Raw genomic sequence first — 23,315 nt, 5'->3', positions numbered from 1 at the left:
ATCCCTCGCAGCAGGACGATCCCCCTTCTAGAGGCAGAGGAGGGGGAAATATTTCTGGAAGACGCCATCCCAGAGGCGGCAGAGGCCTGCGCAACACTGGAGGCCGCGAGTCCTTTCGTGGCTTTTCAGCCTTCCACAATCCCTGAAGGATTGCCCGACTGTGCAGCTCCGGAGCCAGTCGGGGGTCGTTTTTCGAGGCACCTAAAAGCCTGGGAGGGTATCAGTCAGGACCGTTGGGTGCTTCGAATCATCGCCGGAGGTTATGCCATCCCCTTTTCACACCCCCCTCCGCCATCCAGGAAAATCCCGGACCCGCCACCCAGTCAACGGGAAATCGCAGCCTTTGAAATCTCAAAGCTGCTTCAAAAAGGAGTCATCCAACCGGTCCCCGCAGACCAGATCGGATTAGGGACTTACTCAAGATTCTTTTTGCTGCCAAAAAAGACCGGGGACTTGAGGCCCATTTTGGATCTCAGCAACCTAAATTGTTCAGTCAAGAAGTCCAAGTTCCGAATGGTCACCTTACAATCCATTCTCCCACTGCTGGAGAAAGGTGTTTGGATGTGCTCCATAGATCTCAAGGACGCCTATTATCACATCCTGATAGATCAGGTGTCCAGGAGACATTTGCGCTTCAGCCTGGGAGACAGTCATTTTCAGTTCTGCGCACTGCCCTTTGGTCTCACCACAGCCCCCAGGGTGTTCACCAAATGTTTGGCGGTCGTGACTGCTCACCTGAGGAATCTAGGATTCCAGGTGTTTCCGTATCTGGACGACTGGCTCCTGACTGCCACCTCCAGGCATCTACTATTGCAGAACCTAGCAGCCACCATATCACTAGGCACTTCCCTTGGAATCACCTTCAATTGGCCAAAGTCTGTGTTGCTGCCATCTCAGCGCATAAGGTTCATCGGAGTAGAGATAGACTCACACCAAATGCGGGTCTATCTTCCTACAGAAAGGATACAGACTATACAGGCTCAAGTCCGAGCCTTGCTTCTCAAATCCAAAGCCCCAGCCAGGATGGTCCTGCAGCTATTAGGCTCCATGTCGGCCACTGTTCTCCTAGTCCCCTTAGCAAGATTGCATATGAGAATTCTCCAGTGGCTCCTATCGACCCAGTGGTCCTTTCAGGATCTCCCTCTCAGTCACCTCATACAGATCACGGAAACCTGCAAATGGGACCTCCGCTGGTGGCTGGTGTCCCCCAATCTGGATCAGGGACAACCCTTTGTTCCACCTCCTCCTACGGCCACATTGACGACGGATGCCTCCCAGACGGGGTGGGGGGGGCATTACCTGGGCAGGTCAGTCCAAGGCAATTGGCATTCCGACGAGAGTCTGCTTCACATCAACATTCTAGAAATGCGGGCGGTGCTTCTATCTCTACAAGCCCTCCACGATTACCTCCCTCAGGGCGTAATCGCCATTCAGTCCGACAACATGTCAGTAGTCTGGTATCTGAACAAACAGGGAGGGACCAGATCCTACCCCCTTTGCAGAGAGGCCATGAGAGTTTGGGAATGGGCAGTGGCGACCAGACGTTTTCTGGTACCGAATCATATCCCTGGGAAATCCAACGTGATAGCCGACAGACTAAGCAGAACTATTCTCTCTCCTCACGAGTGGTCTCTGAACGATGCAGTGGCAACTCAGATCTTCAGCAGATGGGGAACTCCTCGTTGCGACCTTTTCGCAACCCCGCTGAACGTGAAGTGCAGAAAATTCTTCTCTCTCACTCCAGCTCCGGGGGAGATTCCCATGGACGCCCTAGCCCATCCTTAGCCCACCGGCTTGCTTTACGCCTTCCCTCCAGTTCCCCTCCTTCCCAGAGTGATCCAAAAGGCGACTCACTCAGGGAGCAAAATGATTCTAGTTGCCCCTTACTGGCCTCGTCAGGTATGGTTTCCCTATCTTCGGAAGTATGCTCTGGACAGTCCATGGTTCCTGGATCAGATCCCGAACCTATTAATTCATCAGTCGGGACAACTCCATCGGTCCCTTCACTCTTTGAAGTTAACAGCTTGGCTCCTCCTCTTCCGACTATAGTCAGAAATCATACTTTAGACCCGGAAGTCATACGTATCTTATCCTCAGCCCACAAGTCTGTCACTAGGAAATTGTATACTAGCAAATGGAAGATATTTGCTATTTGGGCTCAACTCCGGGGTCTAGATCCCATCACTGTCCCGGTGTCAGAAGTCCTGAAATTTCTAACTTCCCTATTCAAGGTCCAATTGGCAGCTATTTCCAATTTTCATGAATCTATAAACCCACCTTTGATGAGCAACAGATTGTGTAAAACCTTCATAAAAGGTGCTGCGCTTTTTCGACCTCCGATTTCTCATCCTGCTCCTCCGTGGGATCTCGATGTGGTATTACGTGCCTTAACCTCCTCCCCCTTCGAACCGGCAGCAACCTGTGATTTGAAATTTCTTTCTTGGAAAACTGCCTTTCTGGTCGCGATTACTTCAGCCAGAAGGGTTTCAGAGCTTCAAGCTCTACCTGTCAAACCACAGTACCTGGTTTTTCACAAAGATAGAGTATCCCTCAGGCCTAACCCATCCTTTGTCCCTAAAGATTGTTCCAGTTTTTGCCTGCAACAGTCATTAGAACTGCCAGTTTTCTTCCCAAAGTACTCAAACACAGCAGAATACATCTTCCACACATTGGATGTTCACAGACAATTGCGATTTTATTTAGATAGGACCCAACAAACACGGAAAACAGATCAATTGTTTGTGTCCTTTTCGGACAATAAATTGGGCAAAGCCGTCAAAAAGATCACTATTGCCAAGTGGATCAGGGACTGTATTAGTCAGGCTTATTCCTCTTCTAATAAAGAGCTTACAACCTCTGTCAAAGCTCACTCTACAAGAGCTATGGCTACTTCAATAGCATTCTATTCTAAGCTTGCCATTAGCGACATTTGTGCTGCTACGCTGCCTTCTCCGCACACTTTCATTTCCCACTACAAATTGGATGTGGCATCTCGGGGGCGAGCTTCATTTGGTTCCACAGTTCTCAGGAGTGTTTTCCAGTGAGCCACCCAGGAATCAGGTGCTAGGGACGCTGTCCCATCAGTACAGAATGTAGGCGAGATAGGATCACATAACATCTTTTAGTTATGTACTTACCATAACTTTAGATGTTTGGGATCCATCTCGCCTACATTCCTAATAACCCACCCTCCTTCCCCCTGCCTTGGAGATCAGAAGAGACTGGACGGTCCGAGTACTATCGTTTCATCTTGAAACATCTGGCAATGTTATATAAACAGTTATGTGTGTGTGCAGGAGTGCGGACAAACAAGATCTGGGGAAGTAGTGGTGGTGTATCCTGGGATATAGAATAGCTCAGCCAATAAGAGGCTTCGCTCTATAGCATAGCGTGCTGAGTCGGAGCCGAGGATCGGCTCCGAACCCATCAGTACAGAATGTAGGCGAGATGGATCCCAAACATCTAAAGTTATGGTAAGTACATAACTAAAAGTTTACTGGTTTTCTTCCCAAATTATTCCAACAAATGGGAATATGCCTTACAAATACTTGATGTTCATAGACAATTACATTTTTATCTTCACATAACAAAAGACATTAGAAATCAAGTCAACTGTTTGTTTCCTTTTCACATGCAAAGTTGGGTAAGGCAGTTAGCAAGGTAATTCTGGCTAGATGGTTGAAAGATTGTATTTCATTTATTTATGATAAGAATAAATTAACCTTGCCCATGCCTGTGAAATTACATTCTACAAGATTGATAGCCACTTCAGCAGTTTTCCAGTCCAAAGCTTCAACGGATGATATATATGCAGCAGCTACTTGGGCTTCCCCTCATTCCTTTATTACTCATTACAATTTTGTCTTGGTCTCTAGGGGAAGATCATCCTTTGCATCAGTGGTGCTCAGGCACATATATCCTTCCGTGAGTCCACCCAAGATTTTAGGTAGCTGGGGACTCTGTCTCATCTGTCAAGGATAAAATGAAGATTGACAACAGCAGATAAAGAAGTTATGTAATTACCATAACGTTTCACCTGTGTTGTCTATCTTTATTTATCCTTGGCTTCCCTCTCACCATCCCCCATCCTCAAAGATTTTTTTTTTTTTGGTGGAGCAGATTTTATATATATATATATATATATATATATATATATATATATATATATATATAGATCTAGGACTATTGAACGAAATTTACGTTTTTGCAGGGGGGCAAGCCCCCCTGCACCCCCCCACTCTAATATTCTCACTCTGAGGTCACACTACAGTGGAGAAAAGGGAATTTTCCCATATCCCCATTGTAGTGTGATCTCCATAATAAACACTTACGCGAAAGTGCTTCTTTGGTGAAAAGCACTTTCGCGCAAGTATGCCCGGCTGAATCTGTTTCACTGATGTTGCCATTCAGGGATCCGTACCGGATCCCATATATATATATATATATATATATATATATGTATATATATATATATATATATATATATATATATATATATATATATATATATATATGTATGTATATATATATATATATATATATATATATATATATATGTCTTCATTTGTTTATATACTTTCTGTAGTAACGGCCGAGTCGGTTCCTATATTGGAACCAAACCCATCTATCAAGGATAAATGAAGATAGACAGTACAGATGGAACGTTATGCTAAGTACATAACTTTTTTGCACACTTAACGCTGCAGTACTTTTTAATCACTCATGTAGTCATTACAGCTTTCAACACTGCCTTGTCATTGCTAATATTTATGATTGACAGTACCTGATTGTAGTGTTTCTAGATATTTTGAAACATGCTGCTAGGTTATGTAAATGTAAAAAAGACACTCCCTCCATACCTGGATACCTGGTTATATAAGTTAGTGCACCCTGTTTTTCTGTTGTTTGACCGCATCTTTTTATATATGTACACTAACTTGGTTTATCGCTTTTATATGTCATGTTTAGGAACTAGAAAGGAAGGAAATAAAGTATGTTTCACTACTGCTGAACTGCCTACACACCTTTGGGAAGAATATTACTATACAGGGAGAAGATGGACTTAATACATTGATGAAACAAGGACTAGTTCAGAAGATAAGTATATGTAGCAAGTATTCTTATTTATGCATTATATTCTGATTACTTATATGGTTAGCTTTAATAGTAAACAGCTGTAGTAACTGCAAATAGAAGAATACAGATCCTATGTTGTCCCATTTGTCTGCCTCGACTAATGGGTAATCCTTCCTCATGGCGTAACTAAGCCAGCAACTTTTTCACCACAAAATATATTGTGGTAAAGGAGAAAAGCTCGAGCACAGGAGAAACACTGTAGTGGAAAAGTTGACAGCTCGTATTTGCCATAAGGATAGATAACCAATGATCAGTATGGTAAGTACATACCTTTGTATCTGATATTGTACTTTCCGTCCAACTCAACCTGTGTGTTACCAGATTTGACTCGGATCCAAATTTGGCATCTCAGATTTTTCAGCCCCAAAGCTCCACCTCCTCTTTCCGTAATACATTGCCCTTTCTAAATCTTCTCATATCTCATTTTCACCTTAGTATTCAGGCATGATCTCAAGCTCCCAGTGGAATAAGTACAGATTTTCTTGTTTTTTCTGGTCATTTCTCTTTTTGCCTCCTCTGCCTTTACTGTGCTTGTCAGGGATTAGGTTTTTGAATAGTCTAATACTGTTTTTTCTTTGTTTTCAGTCCTGTCACTTCCAAACTTTAGTCTAGTTGTGTCTATCAAGCAGCTTTCCCACCCTTTTTCTCTCTGTTTCTAACAAAAAAAAAATTGCAAAAATTAAAAATGGTATATATATATATATATATATATATAGATATATATATATATATATGTGTGTGTGTGTGTATGTAGTATAGCTGATTTGCTCTTGTTGTGCTTAGTAGTACTTTAGTGTGTTTGTTATTGGTTGTCTACACCTCTGATTTATGATGGAAGAGCAAGCTTTGGGATTTAAAAAGTATGATGGCTGACCCACCCTCCCAAAACACATGTGCCATGTTTTGCTTAGTAGTGGCACTCCTCAGCATGAAGTATCAAACATGCCCATCTTTGGGGCTGATAACCCTTGCTGGCACCTGATGCTACCACTTCTGTTCTTCCTTCTTCCCCTTTCCCCATAAAAATGTCTGAAGAGTAAAAGTCTGAAAAAAGATACAAATAGGGAGAGAAGAAAGTGGAAGAAAAAAAGAGAACTTTCTAAGGGTAAGAGCAAAGCTAAGGAGCCAGAGACGAACTCAAGCACTCCTTTGCCTCCATGGAAGGGCAGCTGAAAATGAAGATCCACAATACTTCAGCTCCTCCAGCTCCAGCTCATAGTGTGCCTTCAGCATCCCTTTGGTACTGAGCACCAGTTACTTTGGCTATAGGTTCGGAGTCATCTAACCCTCTGACATTGGGCATACTTAGCCCTTTTCCTACTGCGGCTGCTGCTTCTGCTTTTCAAGACTTTACTACCCATTTTTGCCAATGACCTCTGCTGAATTCTGACTGGAGCCACCTCCACCCCATTTCTGAGCCTCCCCCTTTTGGATCCAAAGCCCAAATCCATCTTTATCTAAATCTTCAAAGCTGGCATCCATGTCTTCTTCTAGATCTTACAGATTGTCCTGAAGTCTTAAGAGATCAGATTTGCAGTAGCTGATGCACTCCTTCTTACAAGCCCAGATGGACCTTGGGGTCATTCCTTCTGCCTCATCTGTGAGACCAGAGGGCCTTTTGTCTTCAGCTCCAATCTTGTTTCTTCCACCCTCAGCCCACCCTTCTGTGTCGGGGCCCTGCACCATGTTGGTGATGAGAGCCTGGCTGTCTCAGCCACTGGTTCCCTCCTTCATGTACTCAACTCTGGCTTCCTCAGTGGCATTCAGTGCTCAAGTTTTTCAGAGCCATCCCCCCTCCCTTCAGCATTTTGCCTTAGATAGTTCAGCTCTGATCTTAACATTGGACCCAATGTAATCGGCACTATGCACCAGTATCTAACTGTTAGAATGATGTATCTAGGCCTAACTTCTGCATTACCTCAAGAGCAATCTACTTTCACCCTCACATCATGGCTTGGGCCCATAATACAATACTGTTATCGCCTTACTTGCTTTCATAAATACTGTTAATCAAAAAAGAAATGAAGTGTAGCTGGTCTCTACAATATTTTGAGAGCTTTCCAAGGCATTTGACACAATGTCACATCCTAAGCTGCTAAATACACTGGCTGATCCCTCTCTTTCTCTCCCTCTTAATCAGACAGTACCATGTAGGGGTATAGAAGCTATTTGTGCAGCAGAGCTCAGTATGCCAAATGAAACTCTGCCTTCTCCACATACTTACCAGTAACCATAAGCATGCCCCAGAACTTAATCCTTGAGCCTTTACTCTTCAATATATTTATCAACAAACTGTTTACGGCATCAGATCAGGCAGTCCTTATTCATTATGCAAATGGCTCCATCCTTACCTGCTTTGCACCAACTATGTCTGCATTACAAGCTACTACACAACAGTCCTATGCCTGTATTTAAAATTGAATGGACAAGTCTCAACCTCTACTTAACCCCAAAAAACAAAACTAGTGCTCTTCTTACTGTTAAGGCACATTTATTGTCATTTCCTTGCAGATCAGCCAAACAGAGATTGTAACTAAACCTAAACTGTGTGGGGTCACTTTGGATGAATGCCATAAATTCAACATTCACATCTGGTATGCAATATTTAAAAAAAAAAATAAAAAAAATAAAAAATAGGACTTTTGTACTGAGCAAGACCCCATCATACTGAACAAACTTGCCTGGCTACAGCACCCTCTTGCCTACAAACAGGAATTCTGTATGCTTCTTCAATTTTCACATACCTATGCCCACCTTAAATTGCCAAGCTTGGACAGTGCTCTAACAAAATACCTAAATTTGCAGTAAATCTCCTGAAAGGATCCCGCCATTGCATAACAGTCTGAAAACTTAGTTGGATGAAATCCTCAAACTACCTTAAATTCAACCAGCTAAAAACTACACACAAAGTCTCTGCTAATCAGATAAATACCTATCCTTAAGTTCACTCCTCCAATGTTATGTTCCATTCAGATATGTGTAATTCAAAGATAAACACCTTTCCTGTATGCTAAAAATCATAGCATTCTTCTGGTAAGTCTCTATACTCCAGCTACATTGCCACACATTGCAACAGTATTTTCTTAACACACGGGCAGCTAGAGTGCTGACAAGCTTTCAAAGCCAAACTAAGAACTTTGATGTGATGTTGTCGTATCTAGCCTTCATTCTTAGCAGGTTGGGTTTGGAATCGATCCTCGGTTCCGACTCGTTTACAAAAGCTCGAGGTCTTCAACTAGCTCGTGGGTTACCCACTAAGGAATTCCCCATATCTCATTTGCCGCTAAACAGATCAGGTGCTTCAACTGTCTGTGGCTAAGTGTTTTTCATAAATACTTTATTTCTTCATAGTAAAATGATATTTCTCTTCTATTTAGTTTAACACAGTTTTTTCCTTTTCTTAACATAACGAACTTAGTAGACTGTTCGTTTCCATTGCTGTTTAGTTGTGGCCGACGTTTATATTAAGGCCTAAATTCCTTTTTCCTCACCTATCCCGGCTTTTGTGTGTGATACAGGCTCTTTCTTGAGCAGTAGTTTTTGATACTTTGTTTAAATTAGAAGGTTCTGTTAACCTGGTTTATAGAGTGTGTTAGTAGTTAAGTAGAGTGTTGGTTTAGCTGTTTTGTTTTTTCTTGCTATCCAACGATTAACGTTAACAGAGTGTGCTATGTGTTTTACACACACACACACACACATATATATATATATATATATATATATATAAAATATATATATATATATATATATATATATATATATATATATATATATATTCCCTTGTTATCTTTAAAAGAAAAAAGAGACAAAGGATTGTGTTTTTATAGTGTTCTGTTTAGCCCATTTGAGTTAGAGGGCTTTTTTCCATTTGTTTTCTCCCCATTTTAAATATATTATTGTGGTGTGCAGTGTTTACTAGTATTCTTTAACTTGCAAGCTAGCTCGTTTTAGCTGGAGAGCTGCTTAGCCTGTTTGAGTTAGAGGGCATTTTACATTTGTTTTTTCTATTTAAATATATTATTGTGGTGTGCTGTGTTTACTATCTATAGTGTGGTATGAGTTCTCCAATGTCTGAGCAATCAAAAGATACCAAATCTTCAGGGTTTAAAAAGTGCACTAAGTGCACTCAGAAAATGTCTATTACAGATGGTCATACAGTGTGTGTGTGTACTGCCTTGGAGCAGTACATTTGCAAGAGTCTTGCTCTGTTTGTCATTCATTCAGTTCTAGGGTTCTTCTTGAAAGAAAGAACAAACTGATTTTAAAAGGATCGTTGAAAACTTCTTTTTCTGAGGGCATAGAAGAAGGTCAGAGCCCAAAAAAACAGACCTATTCCCCTTCTCACAAATCTGACAGATCTGGCAAAAGATCCTTTTCAACTTCTTCGGATCAATCTGAACCTTCCCAAAAATGTCTTCTTTGGAACCGAAATCTGTCAGGCCTGAGAAACCATCTATCTCGGCTCTTCCTATATCGGAACCATTGGTATTTCAGGTTCGGAGCCGGTCCCCAGAACTGGAACCGGTTTCTTTGCCCTAAGATCTCTGATCTTACAGGCTGCAAAATCTCCTGCTCCCTCCTCTCAATCTTCCAGGAGCCTTTCTGATGACAATGTGGATCATGTGGTGCTGAGACTTTTGAGGACTTCAGCACTAGCCAAACTGTTATCGGAGCTGACCCATAGGGTTTCTGAACCGACTCGACCTGCTTTGTCACCATCGATTCCTCTTTTGACCCGACTCAGGGTGTCAAAGCTGGAATGTATGGAGCTGATAGTAGTGGAACCATCAGAACCAAGAACTGTCCCAGGATCTTCAGCCCCGACTATTGCTCTGACTTTCTCGGTGCTGTCTGAGCTCAAGGAGTCTAGGAGCCGACGCTTTCCAGTTGGGTCCGAAGAGGGCAGTTGGATCGGACATTTGTGAGATCCAAACTTGCCTCTCGGGGCTTCTGTGTGGGTGAGCTTGGCTCCTACATCGACTCCGGAGCCAACCTCTTTAGTGCCGGAGATTTTTTCTGGCTCTTCGGTGCCAGGAACTTTCTCGGATCATGGGCGGGGGGCCTTCAAGGTGATGAGGAAAGCTCTGTCCCCATGGGTACCTCCACTCTCAGATCGATTCATTCCTCCCCCAAAGGCACCAGTGTCCATCTCAGCACAACCGCTTCCACACAGACGTGGAGACCCACGGCTTCAGGATGCCCCATCAAGTGTGCCCCTCTCTTCCGAAACCACTCCAGAATACCCTTTTGAAGAGGTCCTTCAGAAGAGATTATACAAGAGGAAGCATTTGGACTCCCCAGAGGAGTAAGTCACATCTGACGCAGACCTCGGTGACTCAGAAGGGTCCCCATGGTCACCCTCTGAGGATGTCTCCTTTGCAGACATCCTAGAAATACTTAAGCAGACAGGTGGCTGAAAGCCCATCAACCCTTCTGAAGAGGAGTCTGTTTACCTGAAGCCCTTTGGGTCTCGCCTTTCAGCCACTTGGGTGTCTCTGCCTTTTGATGAACTTATGGACCTAGTTTGTCGAAAGACATGGGAGACTCCAGATTCAGTGGAGCCCGTCCCTTGGAGACCAGATAAATATATCGCATCCCCTGAGGATAAAACCTTTCTTAACAAAATGTGCCCCAGTAGATGCTGTGGCAGAGGCCACAGAAATGGAACTGTCGGAGACATCCTCATCTGTCCATCCTCCAAACAAAAAGTCTCGGATGATGGACAGATATGGAAAATGCACCTTTTCTTCAGCGACCTTTACACTCAGGTACGGGAATTATCTCACACATTTTACCAGATTACAGAGATATCTCCTGAAGGAGCTAGGAGATACTCTCCAAGGTTATGTAGCTGTGGGGATATTGAATAATGTTACCTCCCAGCTCTCCACCTTAAATTCAGTAGTAAACTCCTCCATGAGACTCATCTCCTATGCAGCTGATGGAGTGAATAGGGCATAGGCCCCTGAGGAGACATTCCTGGATGCGCTTGCATAACTTTGCGGAGCTCTTCAAGTCTTCATTTGTTAATGCCTCTTTCAATGGCTCATCACTATGTGGGCCTAAAGTGAAAGACACACTAACCAGGTGTGAGCAAGAAGGAAAGACTCTCTCTGCTGTGGGAGTCCATTTTTCCCTACCTTCTAGACCTTATCCAAAAGGTCAGAAGGGGGTAAAATGTGGATGTGAAGTTGTTAAATTTTGCCGTTTATTCTCACTGATGGGTTCGGAGCCAAGGATTGGCTCCGACACGGCTGATAGCAAAGCTCTAGGTTTGCCAGTAGCTCAAGAACAAGCCCCTTATCCCACAATGCACTGCTGGAATTACCTCAGATCTAGTTTGCCGCGGCAAGAGAGATCTCGGTGATCCAGCTAGCTCGGACCATTTGTGGGAAAAATAACAGCAAGTTTATAAAAAAAACTTTACTTTTTGTTACTAAAATAATTGTGTGTTAATATCAGGTTGTTTATTAATATACTCTATAGTTTATGTAGTTTTAAACAGTTTAAATAGTTAGTGCCCTATTGGCTTCTTGGTTTTTGTGGGCCTTTAGCCCTATTTACTCTTATTAGTCTTTCTAATAGTCAGGGTTCTTCTCTGTGGGCCTCTCAGCCCTATATTTGTAATCTGTAATCTTATAGTTATAGTTAGTGCCCAGTTTGCGCTTAGCAGTTTGTGGATCTTCATAAGTGAGTAAGGACTTTTCTATCTTACTCTTTCAGTTTACTGTTTGTTACTAACTATGTCGGATGAAAAGGAGAAATCCCATCCAAAATCGGGATTCAAAAAATGCCCAGATTGTGGGCAGAAAATGTCCGTCACTGACAAACACATTCAATGTGTCTACTGTCGGGGGCTAAACACCTCCAAGACACATGCAGCATTTGCCATTCCTTCTCTTCAAGAGTCCTCTTGGAGCGAAGGAGGAAGCTAATAGACAGGGGATTGCTACAGCAATCCTTTTCTGAGGTTTTGAGTAGCCATGAGGGTACTAGCTCATCCTCCAAATCCTCAAAATCCAGATCTTAAGACAAACTGACAAAAAAGACAAAAATTTCAGAAGGAGGGTCATCGGTTCCACAGACCTCATAACCGAGTGCACCTTTGATTCGGAGCCAGCTCTCGGTTTTGGAGCCGGTCTCTGAAGTTCCTTCTTCCCCTCTGCTCCAGTCAGCACCTTCGGTGCATTCAGCTAAGTCCTCAGTCAGCCTTTCAGATTTGGACATGGATCGGCTAGTGCAGAAGATTTTACAGGCACCAGGACTTGCCAAATTGTTGTCGGTCCTGACCAGCTTGTCGGTGCCGAAGACCATGGAACTGGATTTGTCTACCCCTCCTCCGAGCCATACTGGACTCTCGGGCCGAAGGAAACTGAGCCGATAGTTGTCGAACCCTAGGAGCTGATACCCGCACCGGTGTTATTGGCTCCATCTACTCGGATGTCCTCGGCGCCGACCGAGGACTCTAGGAGCCGACGCTCTCCCATCGGGTCTGGGGAGGATAGTTGAACCGATTTGTCGGTGCCGACTCTTCCTCTCGGGGCTTCGGCTCGGATGAGCTTGGCTCCTGCCTCGGGCTCGGAGCCCAGGGTTTCGGTGCCAGAGGATCGGACGGTACTCTCGGGTCTGTCCACTCCTTCTCGTCAGAGCCATGGTGCCTTTGATGCTATGAGGAGAGTTTTGTCTCCAAAGACAACGTCAGCATCGGTTCAGCCTTCCCTCTCCCCTCAGTCTCCTGTGTCTGCTTTTTCATCTACCGGTCCCTCTAAGCATAGAGACCTCAATCCTCAAGTACCCCCACAGGGCGTCCCCTACTCTTCTGAGACCTCCCCTGATGCCCCCACTGAGGAGGTGCCAAGGAAGAGACTGTGCAAGAGGAGGCACTTAGACTCTCCACAGGAGTCTTTGACATCTGACACAGACTTAGATGAGTCAGAAGGGTCCCCTCGATCCCCCTCTGAGGATATCTCCTATGCAGAGATACTAGAGATCCTTAGTCAGAGGGGTGATTGGCAGTCCAAGACCCCTAGTGAGGATGAGTCAGTGCTCTTGAAGGCTTTTGGGTCTCAACCTTCCACTTCTTAGTTGTCTCCGCCTTATGACGAGTTCATGGAACTGATTTCTCGTAAGGCGTGGGAGTCACTGGAGGCCATGGAACCTGTTCCTCGTAAGCTCAATAAATTCATGTCTGCCCCAGTGGACAAGCCATTTTTGACAAAGGGAGTGCCTGCTGATGCTGTGGTGGTAGCTGCAGCCACCAAAAAGGAAGTATCTGAGACATCCACCTCTATCCATCCCCCTAATAGAGATTCTAGGGTCATGGATAGATATGGGAAGCACATGTTTAGTTCAGCAACTTTTTCTCTGCTATCACTGAACTACTTAACCCACTTTACGAGACTACAGAGAGATCTCCTGAAAGAACTAGGAGATACTCTCCATTACCAGTTTTGAGCCTTGCCCTTTGGTCTCACTACAGCCCCCAGAATGTTCACCAAATGCATGGTAGTGGTCACAGCTCACCTGAGACGTCTAGGATTCCAGGTGTTTCCATACCTAGATGATTGGCTCCTCACCGCTGCCACCAGGCATCAATTGACTCAGGCAACACAATACACTCTGAGACTCTGCCATCAATTAGGCATTACAATCAACTTCGAAAAGTCTGTCTTATCGCCATCGCGGCGTACCATTTTTATAGGAGCAGAGTTAGATACCTCAACTACCACTCTGCGTCTTCCTGTCGAAAGAGTCTCTCTTCTCCGCCAAAACGTCAGCTCACTGGTGTCAAAGAACAAAGCTACAGCAGCAGAGGTATTGAAGGTGCTAGGTTTGATGGCTGCAGCAATCCTGGCTATACCACTCACAAGGATGCATGTGCGAAGTCTTCAATGGCTCCTCTTCGCTCAGTGGTCTTAACAGAAACTACTAATGCACCACATGATTCTCATCACGGATTCTTGCAGGAGAGACCTTCGGTGGTGGTTGACATCTCTTCATGTCACAATCAGAAGATCCTTTGTTCTCCCCCCCCCAGTAGCCACTGTGACCATGGACGCTTCCCTGATAGGGTGGGGGGGGGGCATTTTAAGGGAAAGACAGCCCAAGGCACATGGACAGATCAAGAATCACATCTGCACATCAATGTTCTAGAGTTGAGAGCGGTGCTTCTGGCGTTGCAGTACTTTAAGGACTCTCTCCCTCTAGGAACTATTGCAATTCAGATGGACAACATGTCAGTAGTCTGTTACTTGAACAAGCAAGGTGGAACCAAGTCTTACCCCCTTTGTCGAGAAGCCCTCAGGGTCTGGCAATGGGCTGTGTTATCCCAGCGTTTTCTGTTAGCAACGCACATCCCGGGGAAATCCAACCTGATAGCGAACAAGCTAAGCAGGGCGATATTGCTCCCTCACGAGTGGTCTCTCAAACAACAGGTTGCGGAGTTGATTTTCCACAAATGGGGCCAGCCTTGCTGCGACCTTTTTGCCAGCCACATAAATTCAAAATGCAGAAGGTACTTTGCCTTAATACCACCCCCCCGGTCACCCCCTGAGAGATGCACTTTTACACGATTGGCTCCCGGGTCTCCTTTATGCATTTCCACCCTTCCCATTAATATCCAGATTTTTACAGAAAGCAAAATTGCTGGGAAGGACTGTTATACTCATAGCCCCTTACTGGCCTCGACAGATTTGGTTTCCGTTTCTCCACCATCATCTGTTGGAAGATCCATGGATCTTGGACCCAGTTCCGGACCTTCTGATGCACCTGTCAGGGGACCTTCATCCTTCAATGCAGTCCCTGAAACTGACTGCTTGGCTAATCCACTTCCCCTAATTACCAGGCTTCATTCAATTTCAGAAGATACAAGACAAATTCTCTTGTCTTCTCACAAGCCATCTACCAGGAAATTATATGGCAGTAAATGGAAAAGGTTCTCAATTTGGGCCAACACGCAGAACATTGACCCTTTCCGAGCTCCGCTATCTTCTATTTTAGAATTTTTGACAAAAATTTTTAAGGAAAGGGCAGCAGCTGCTACAGTTCGAGTTCAGTTAGCTGCCATCTCAAATTTTCACCTTGGGTTTGGTGGCTCAAATGTTATGGGCCATAAATTGTCGAAGACTTTTCTTAAAGGCATTCTTCATATGAGACCTCCAATCAAAATTTCCTATTCTCCCTGGAATTTAAACCTTATGCTGTCTCAAATTATTCTCCCTCCTTTTGAACCAGCATCTTTTTGTGATCTCAAATTTTTATCTTGGAAAACAATATTTCTTGTGGCCATTACATCTGCCCACAGAGTGTCAGAACTTTAAGCATTCTCTATCAGACCACACTACATAATTTTCCATGCTGATAGAGTATCTCTCTGAACAAACCCCTCATTTTTACCTAAAGTCTGCTCTGAGTCAAATATCAATCAGGTCATTGAGCTGCCAGTCTTTTTCCCAACCACTCTAGCAAATTGGAATACATGCTGCACAAACTTGATGTTCACAGACAGCTCAGATTTTAACTTGACAGAATTAAGGATATTAGAAAATCAGACCAACTTTTTGTATCCTTCTCAGAAGCAAGAAAAGGCAATCCAGTGGCTAAAACCACCTTATCTAAATGGTTATCCGATTGTATATCCTTTGTTTATGAAAATGCGAGCATGCCAGTAACACACTAACCTAAGGCTCATTCTACCAGAGCCATCTCTATGTCTGCTGCTTTTCAAGCTGAATTGCCCCTTGACAATGTTTGCACTGCAGCCACTTGGTCTAAGCCTTATACCTTTATCACAAATTACAAAGTAGATAAGTCTTCAAGGGACAGGTCTTCATTTGGTTCTGTGGTACTGAAGAACATGCTCCCATGAGCCACCCAGGTTTGAGGGTGCTAGGAACGCTACCCTTCAGTGAGAATAAACGGCAAGATTTAACAACTTCACATAAAGAAGTTATGTACTTACCATAACGTTCTATGTGAGTTGTTTATCTCACCTTTATTCTCATGTCCCTCCCTCCTTCCCCCTCCTGGCTGACTGTTGACTTAGAGGCTAGTACCATCCTGGTTATTCAATACTTATTATTCCCCTTTGGGAAGTGTTCTTGGTAGAAATACATAAAAGGGTATGTATATGTTTGTATATATATATTTATATATGTATATACTGTTACTCGCAACAAACAAGATCTGAGGTAATTAGAGCAGTGCATTGTGGGATAAGGGGCTTGGTCTCGAGCTACTGGCAAACCTTGGGCTTTGCTATCGGCTGTGTCGGAGCCAAGGATAGGCTCCGAACCCATCAGTGAGAATAAAGGCGAGATAAACAACTCACATGGAACGTTATGGTAAGTACATTGCTTCTTTTTATGAAAATCCCAGAGAGTTTTTTTAAGGCACAAGTGGTGCTTCTGGTAATGGAAGACACCAGCCAAGCAGTAGAGGGGGTTTGCAGAATCAGGACGACAGGGAATCCTTCCTTGGCAAGCCCTACCAGTGCTTCTGAAAGGAGGCCAGCCTGCCAGCCTCTGGAGACAGTTGGGGGTCATTTATCTTTGTACCCGGAAGCCTGGTTAAACATAACAAAAGACAAATGGGTGCAAAGCTTTGTATCCAGAAGTTATTCCATACCCTTTTCCTTTCCCGTCCCAAACATGAAAAACATCCCAGATGTTCCCCTCAGTCAAAGGGAACAAGTAACCATAGAAATACAAAAGTTGCTACAAAAAAAGAGCAATCCAAACAGTCTACGCAGACCAAATAGGATCCGTAACTTACTCAAGGTACTTTTTAGTTCCAAAGAAAACAGGGGACCGGAGACCCATCCTGGATCTCAGCAGACTGAACAAATCGGTAAGAAAGTCAAAGTTCCGTATGGTAACACTGCAGTTGATACTCTCTTTTCTGGGACAAGATGATTGGATGTGCTCTATAGACCTCCAGGATGTGTACTACCACATAAAATGGACAGGCGATCCAGGAGTCATGTACGCTTTTGGCTGGGAGCCAGTCACTACCAGTTTCAAGCTATGCTGTTTGGTCTCACTACAACCCAGACTGTTCACCAAATGTATGGCAGTAATCACGGCTCACTTGAGGCACCTTGTGTTTCTGTACCTAGACGACTGGCTCCTAACTGCCATCACTGAGCATCTACTAATAAAGGCGAGAGACACCAAACTGAATCTCTGCTCTCATTTAGGAATCACAATAATTTATGAAAAATCTGCCTTATTGCCATCTCAATGTATCATTTTTATAGGAGCAGACTTAGATACTTCTAAAATTATAGTAAAGCTTCTCCCAGAAAGAGTACAAACCCTTTGGCATCAGATCATCAGTCTACTGTTCAAACTGAATGTTCAAGCAAGAACAGTTCTGAAAGTATTAGGGACCATGGCAGCAGCAATAAACTTGATCCTATTGGCATTGCTGCACATGACAATTCTACAGTGGCTGCTGTTCACTCAGTGGTCCATACAAGAACTACCCATGTTCCACCAGATCATAATAACAGAATCTTGCAGGAAAGACCTTTGTTGGTGGCTTCACTCAACTCATATGACCTTAGGTCGACCATTTGTTCTCCCACAACCTTTAGCCACAGTGAACACAGACGCTTCCCAGATAGGTTCATAGGTAGGGACTAGGCTATTGGCCCTAGTGCCTATATAAACCTAGCCAAAAAGGTACCCTGGCTTTCGCCACCCAAGAAAATTATTTTTCTGTGCCCCTGTCGAGCAGAGCCACAGAAGTGATCCCCGGGGTGAATTTCCTATTTCCCATCCAATCATTTTTCTTGAAGAGTGCTAATGGGGAGCTTTGTTTGATATAGATAGGAAGTTTGTTCCAGAGTATGGGAAGTCTCTGGGACAGGAATCTATCCCTCTAGCATGTTTTGTTTATTGTGGTGACAAGGTTTAGGTCTCTAGAGCGTGTAGCTCGGAGAGATTGGGATTTCTTTACATGGAGCTTGTCCAACAGCTCTGGGTTTGACATATCTTTGTATGTTAGGCAGAAATCGCCTCTTGAGTAGGCGATATGCGCCGGAGTAAAGCTGGAGTTTCTTGAGACTGTCTGCGTAGGGCATCTGTTTGAGGCTGGTAATCCTCTTTGCGAGGTATTTCTGCGGCCTTTCTAGTTGTTGTAGATGTCTTGTGAGGTACATACCAAAAGGGGCGTTGTACTCTATAATGGGCCTAATGAGTGACGAGTAGAGGGGAACAATGACCTCTTTTTTCTTGGATGAGAAACCTTTTGTGATGAGGTGTGCCACGTAGAAGGATTTCCTGACTATTGTAGCAGTGTGATTATCAAAGGAGAGACTACTCTCCACCTGTGTCCCAAGGTCTCTTATCACACTTTCGGTGTTAAGTAGACTACCGCCTATGTGGTAGTTCATGGATACAGAGTTTTTACCAAAAGAGATGACAATGCACTTTTTGGCATTGAGCTTGAGGCCATGGCTTTGACACCAGGCGTCTGTCTCAGTGAGGCCCTTTTGTAGGATGTCCACATCGTTAGGAGTTTCGATTATGGATCCTAGTTTGCAGTCATCTGCGAACTTCGTTAGCCAAAGACCTTCTCTGTTACCCTGTACTTCTGAGAAGTAGATACCAAACAGGAGAGGACCCACGACTGAACCCTGTGGTACTCTACTTGTCACTGGTTTGAAGTCGGATTTGGAGTCTGCTACTTTCACAGTGTGGGTTCTGTCAGTGAGCCAGTTGGCAACCCATCCTGTGACATAGGGATTTATACCTAGTTTAGTGAGTTTATCTATAATTCCAGAGTGGGGGGTGGTGTCTTAAGCCTTGGCGAGATCCAGATAGGCTGTGTGAACCACCTTACCCTCATCTATGGCTTTGGTGACCGCTTCAAAGAAGTCTGTCAGGTTTAGGAGACATGATCTGCCTTTTACAAACCTGCACTGGGTGGGGTCCAGAGTTTGGAGATTACCAATGTCATTGTTTATAAGTTCCATGATGATACGTTCCAGACCAGGCTCGTCAGGCTAATGGAGCGGTAGTTCCTGGGGTCTGTAGTGGCTCCCCCTTTGTGGAGTGGGATAACCATTAATGTTAAGTTGTCTATCTCGCCTTCATTCTTGCTGGATGGGTTCGGAGCCGACCTCGGCTCCGACTCGGCCACTCTAAAGCTCGAGAGTTGGTTCCACCGGCTCGAGGCTCCCCTTATATCCCACAATGCTAGGCGAGAGTTACCCCAGATCTCGTTTGCCGCTACAGCTTCGAGGTTGGTTATTCTACCGGTTCCTGGTAAGTTTTAGCTTTTCTATAAAAGTTACTCTTGTTTCCTTTTTTAGTTTAATTATTCCTAAATTAGTGTAGTTCATTAAACTCTATCCCCGAACCTATTTTCTTCCGTTTCTTGTCAAAAGAACTTTTAGTTCTTCCCTTGGGCCTTAGGCCTTCCTTCCCTAGGAGTGTTTGTGTAGTGTACTACTGCTTATTGTACCTTTTTTTAGTATATTTTTACTATAATTGTGTTTTTGACAGGGTATAACTGGTGTGTTTGAGTGTGTGTTTGTGTTCACCAGTTAGGCTATGTCTAAAGAAGCAAAGGTCTCGATTCAAGAAGTGTGATGCGTGCTGTCAGAAAATGTCTCTGACAGACGCCACACTTCTTGTGTCTATTGTCTGGGGTTTGCACCTGCAGGACTCCTGTGCTGTCTGCCATGGCTTCAGCCCCAGGGTCCTGCAGGAAAGAAAAACAAGCTCATTTTGAGAGGCTTGTTGAAGCCTGAGGATTCCCTGTCTGTCTCAACAGGGAAGCCCTCCAAGGCATCGAGGTCTTCGGCCCGGCTTCTGAGCCGAGACCTCAGGTTGTTCAACCTTTGCCTTTATCGGCTCCGCTGGAGCCGATAAGACTCAGTCCACAGTTTCTGTGGCTCCTCGGCTCCGGCCGGAGCCGAGGTTATCGAGGTACCCGTGTCGGCTCCGACAAGATCTTCGGAGCCGACAACCAGAAAGAGGTCTAGGTCACCTTCTCTTGGCTCCGTTCATTCGGCTCCAGGTTCTCCCCTGCTGTCTGAACGGAGCCAAAGGTCTCATTCCTCTAGGTCATCGAGGTTGTCCGATCATGACCTTCAGAGGGTGGTGAGTCGACTACTCAAGTCTGAGGCACTGGCCCAGATGCTTCAGAGCCCGACTCATCAGTCGGTGCCTGTCCCGTCCATCAACTCCTTCCTCCTTCGACTCTCTTGAGCACAGAGCCGGGTCGATGTCGGAACCGAGACTGTGGTCACCTCGGAGCCGAGACAATTGTCTTCGGCCCGCTGCCGGCTCCGCTTTCTTCCATGGAGGAATCTCGGCGCCGGACTTCCTCGCCGGCTCCGAGGGGTGAGTGGCATCGACCCTTGTCCGACCCCCTCTCCCTCTCGGTGCTTCGGCGCTGGTGAGTTCGGCTCCGACATCGGCCTCGAGCCATCACTGTCGGTGCCGAGGGGTCTTTAGCTCCTCGGAGCGGGACCTCTGGCTCTGCCTGACAGGGGTGCTTTCGAGGTCATGCGGAGTGTGTTAGAGCCTGGCTCTACTCCACAGTCGGCTCGGCCAGCCCCTCCCTCTATGCTGCCTCAGGGTAAGTCGACTCACTCCCTCATCCCGGACCGCAGAGAGCCAACTCCTCAGGAGCCCCTGTGGGATTTCATCCTCTTCCGAGACCTCTCCTGATTTCGCAGCAGAGCCCCCTCGCAAGAGGAAGTGAAAGAGGAAGCAGATTGGCTCACCTGAGTCTATGACGTCCGACACAGATCTGGATGATTCTGAGGGTTCCCCGTTCCCCTTCTGAAGATGTCTCTTTGCAGACATTCTGGAGATCCTTAAACAGAGGGGAAATTGGCCAGCCCTCAACCCTTCGGAGGACGAATCTGTGTATCTTGACGCGTTTGGCTCTCGTCCTTCCACCTCCTGGGTGTGCCCCTTGACCCCCTCATGCAGGTGGTTGCTCAAAAGGCATGGACGGCTCCTGATTCAGTGGACCCCACTCCCAGGAGACCCTCCAAATTCATCACAGCTCCAGCAGACAAGGAATTTTTATCAAAAGGAGTCTCTGTGGATGCTATGGTGGTAGCTGCCGCCACAAAGAAGGAACTGGCTGATCCTTCAGTGCCTGTCCATCCACCTAACAAGGAATCTAGGTCCATGGATAGGTACGGGAAGCGGATGTTCTCCTCAGCGACATTTACTATGCGTTCGCTGAATTACCTGTGCCATTTCACTCGCCTTCAAAGGGACTTGATCAAAGAAGCGAGTGAAATGCTTAAGGACCCTACAGCTGCGGGTTTCCAAGAAAAAATGAACACGCAGCTGGATATCCTTAATTCTATTTCCAACTCCTCCATGCGCCTCCTCTCTTATGCGGCCAATGGAGCGAGCAGAGCCGCAGGAACAGGGGTAGCCTTACGTAGGCACGCCTGGATGCGGCTATGCAATTTTGCGGAACCTTTCAAGACGTCTTTCACAAACTCCCCTTTTGATGGATCATCCCTTTTTGGTCCACAAGTGAAAGAAACCCTGACTAGGTGCGAGACGGATGGCAAGACCCTTTCTGCCGTCGGAGTCCGTTTTTCCACTCCTTCTAGGCCTTACCCCAAAGGCCAGAAGGGGGGAAAGATGTGGTTCCGTAAACAATCTCAAGGGACTTCGCCTGACGACAGAGTCGGTTCCCGCCAGAGGCAGAGGGGGAACAACAATGGTAGACGCCGCCCTAGAGGCAGAGGGGTCCGCAAAACCAGGGCAATCGAGAAACGCCTTCCGATAAGCCCTTTCAGCAACCCTGAGGTGTTGCCCGACTGCCCATCTTCGGAGGCACTCGGGGAAGATTGTCACTGTACCCAGAAGCCTGGCTATCCTTGACACAAGACAAATGGGTACAGTCCATCATTTCAAGGTTATTCTATTCCCTTTCTTCGCTTTCCAAGTCAGTCAAAAATCCCTTCCAGATGTTCCACCGCTCAAAGGGATATAGCAGCTTTGGAAATTTCAAAACTGCTTGCAAAAGAGCTATTCAGCCAGTGCCAGCAGACCAACTAGGATCCGGAATCTACTCAAGGTTCTTTTAGTTCCAAAGAAAACAGGGGACTGGAGACCAATTTTGGATCTCAGTATCTTGAACAGATCGGTCAAGAAAACAAGATTTCGGATGGTCACGCTGCAATCCATTCTTCCCCTGTTGGGAAAAGGAAACTGGATGTGCTCTATAGACCTTCAGGACGCGTACTATCACATAAAATGAACAGGCGCTCCAGAAGATTCCTCCGCTTCAGGCTGGGAACCAGTCATTTTCAATTCAGGGCCCTGCCCTTTGGTCTCACCACTGCCCCGGTGTTTACCAAATGCATGGCAGTGGTAGCTTCTCACCTGAGACGACAAGGATTCCAGGTGTTTCCATATTTGGACGACTGGCTCCTCACAGCTCCCACCAAGCATCTCCTTTTGATGGCCAGAGATTACACTTTTCGCCTGTCAAGAACTGGGTATCTCAATAAATTGCGAAAAGTCTGTTTTGTCGCCTTGTCGTACTATTACCTACATAGGCGCAAATTTAGATACTGTAAACATGTCTGCAACACTAACGAACCAAAGGATATCAGACATTCAAAATTGGGTGTCTCTTCTTCTCAACAACAACAGAGCCAAGGCCAGGTTAGTTCTAAAAGTGTTGGGAATCATGGCAGCGCCATACCTCTCCTCCCATTGGCCAGATACCACATGCGGATCCTTCAGTGGATGCTTTTTCTCAATGGTCATACCAGGAACTTCCAATGTCTCACACCATTATGATCACGCAAGCGTGCAAAAAGCATCTCATGTGGTGGATGTCTTCCCCCCAGCTCCTGTTGGGGAGACCATTTGTTCCACCTCCTCCGGTTGCTACTCTGACAACGGATGCCTCCCTGATCGGGTGGGGGCATTATCAGGGCAGGACAGTCCAGGGCACATGGCAACCAAACGAATGCCACTTGCACATAAATGTTCTGGAGATGAGAGCAGTGCTTTTAGCGTTGCAAGCCCTTCAAGACTCTCTTCCCTTGGGAACGATTGCAATCCAGACAGACAATATGTCTGTAGTGTGGTACATCAACAAACAAGGTGGAACCAGATCATACCCCCTGTGTCGAGAAGCACTCAGACTGTGGCAATGGGCGATTTCTTCTCAGCGTTTTC

The 23,315-nt window shown here is 45.4% G+C and overlaps 1 protein-coding gene across 1 annotated transcript in view; it reads left to right on the top strand.

The window, feature by feature from the left end:
• Positions 1-5,142, top strand: part of LOC122816235 (synaptonemal complex protein 2-like) — a 486,002-nt gene extending 480,860 nt beyond the window's left edge. The window contains exon 3 of the mRNA XM_044088978.1: positions 4,969-5,142. Coding sequence (XP_043944913.1) covers positions 4,969-5,142 — 174 coding nt within the window. The remainder of the gene's footprint in view (positions 1-4,968) is intronic.
• The last annotated feature ends 18,173 nt before the right edge of the window (positions 5,143-23,315 follow it).

This window comes from Protopterus annectens, chromosome 12.part0, assembly GCF_019279795.1.
Source record: "Protopterus annectens isolate FY-2018-M chromosome 12.part0, PAN1.0, whole genome shotgun sequence".
In the NCBI taxonomy this organism is placed as follows: domain Eukaryota; kingdom Metazoa; phylum Chordata; order Ceratodontiformes; family Protopteridae; genus Protopterus; species Protopterus annectens.
This window is presented reverse-complemented; position numbering and strand designations above follow the sequence as displayed.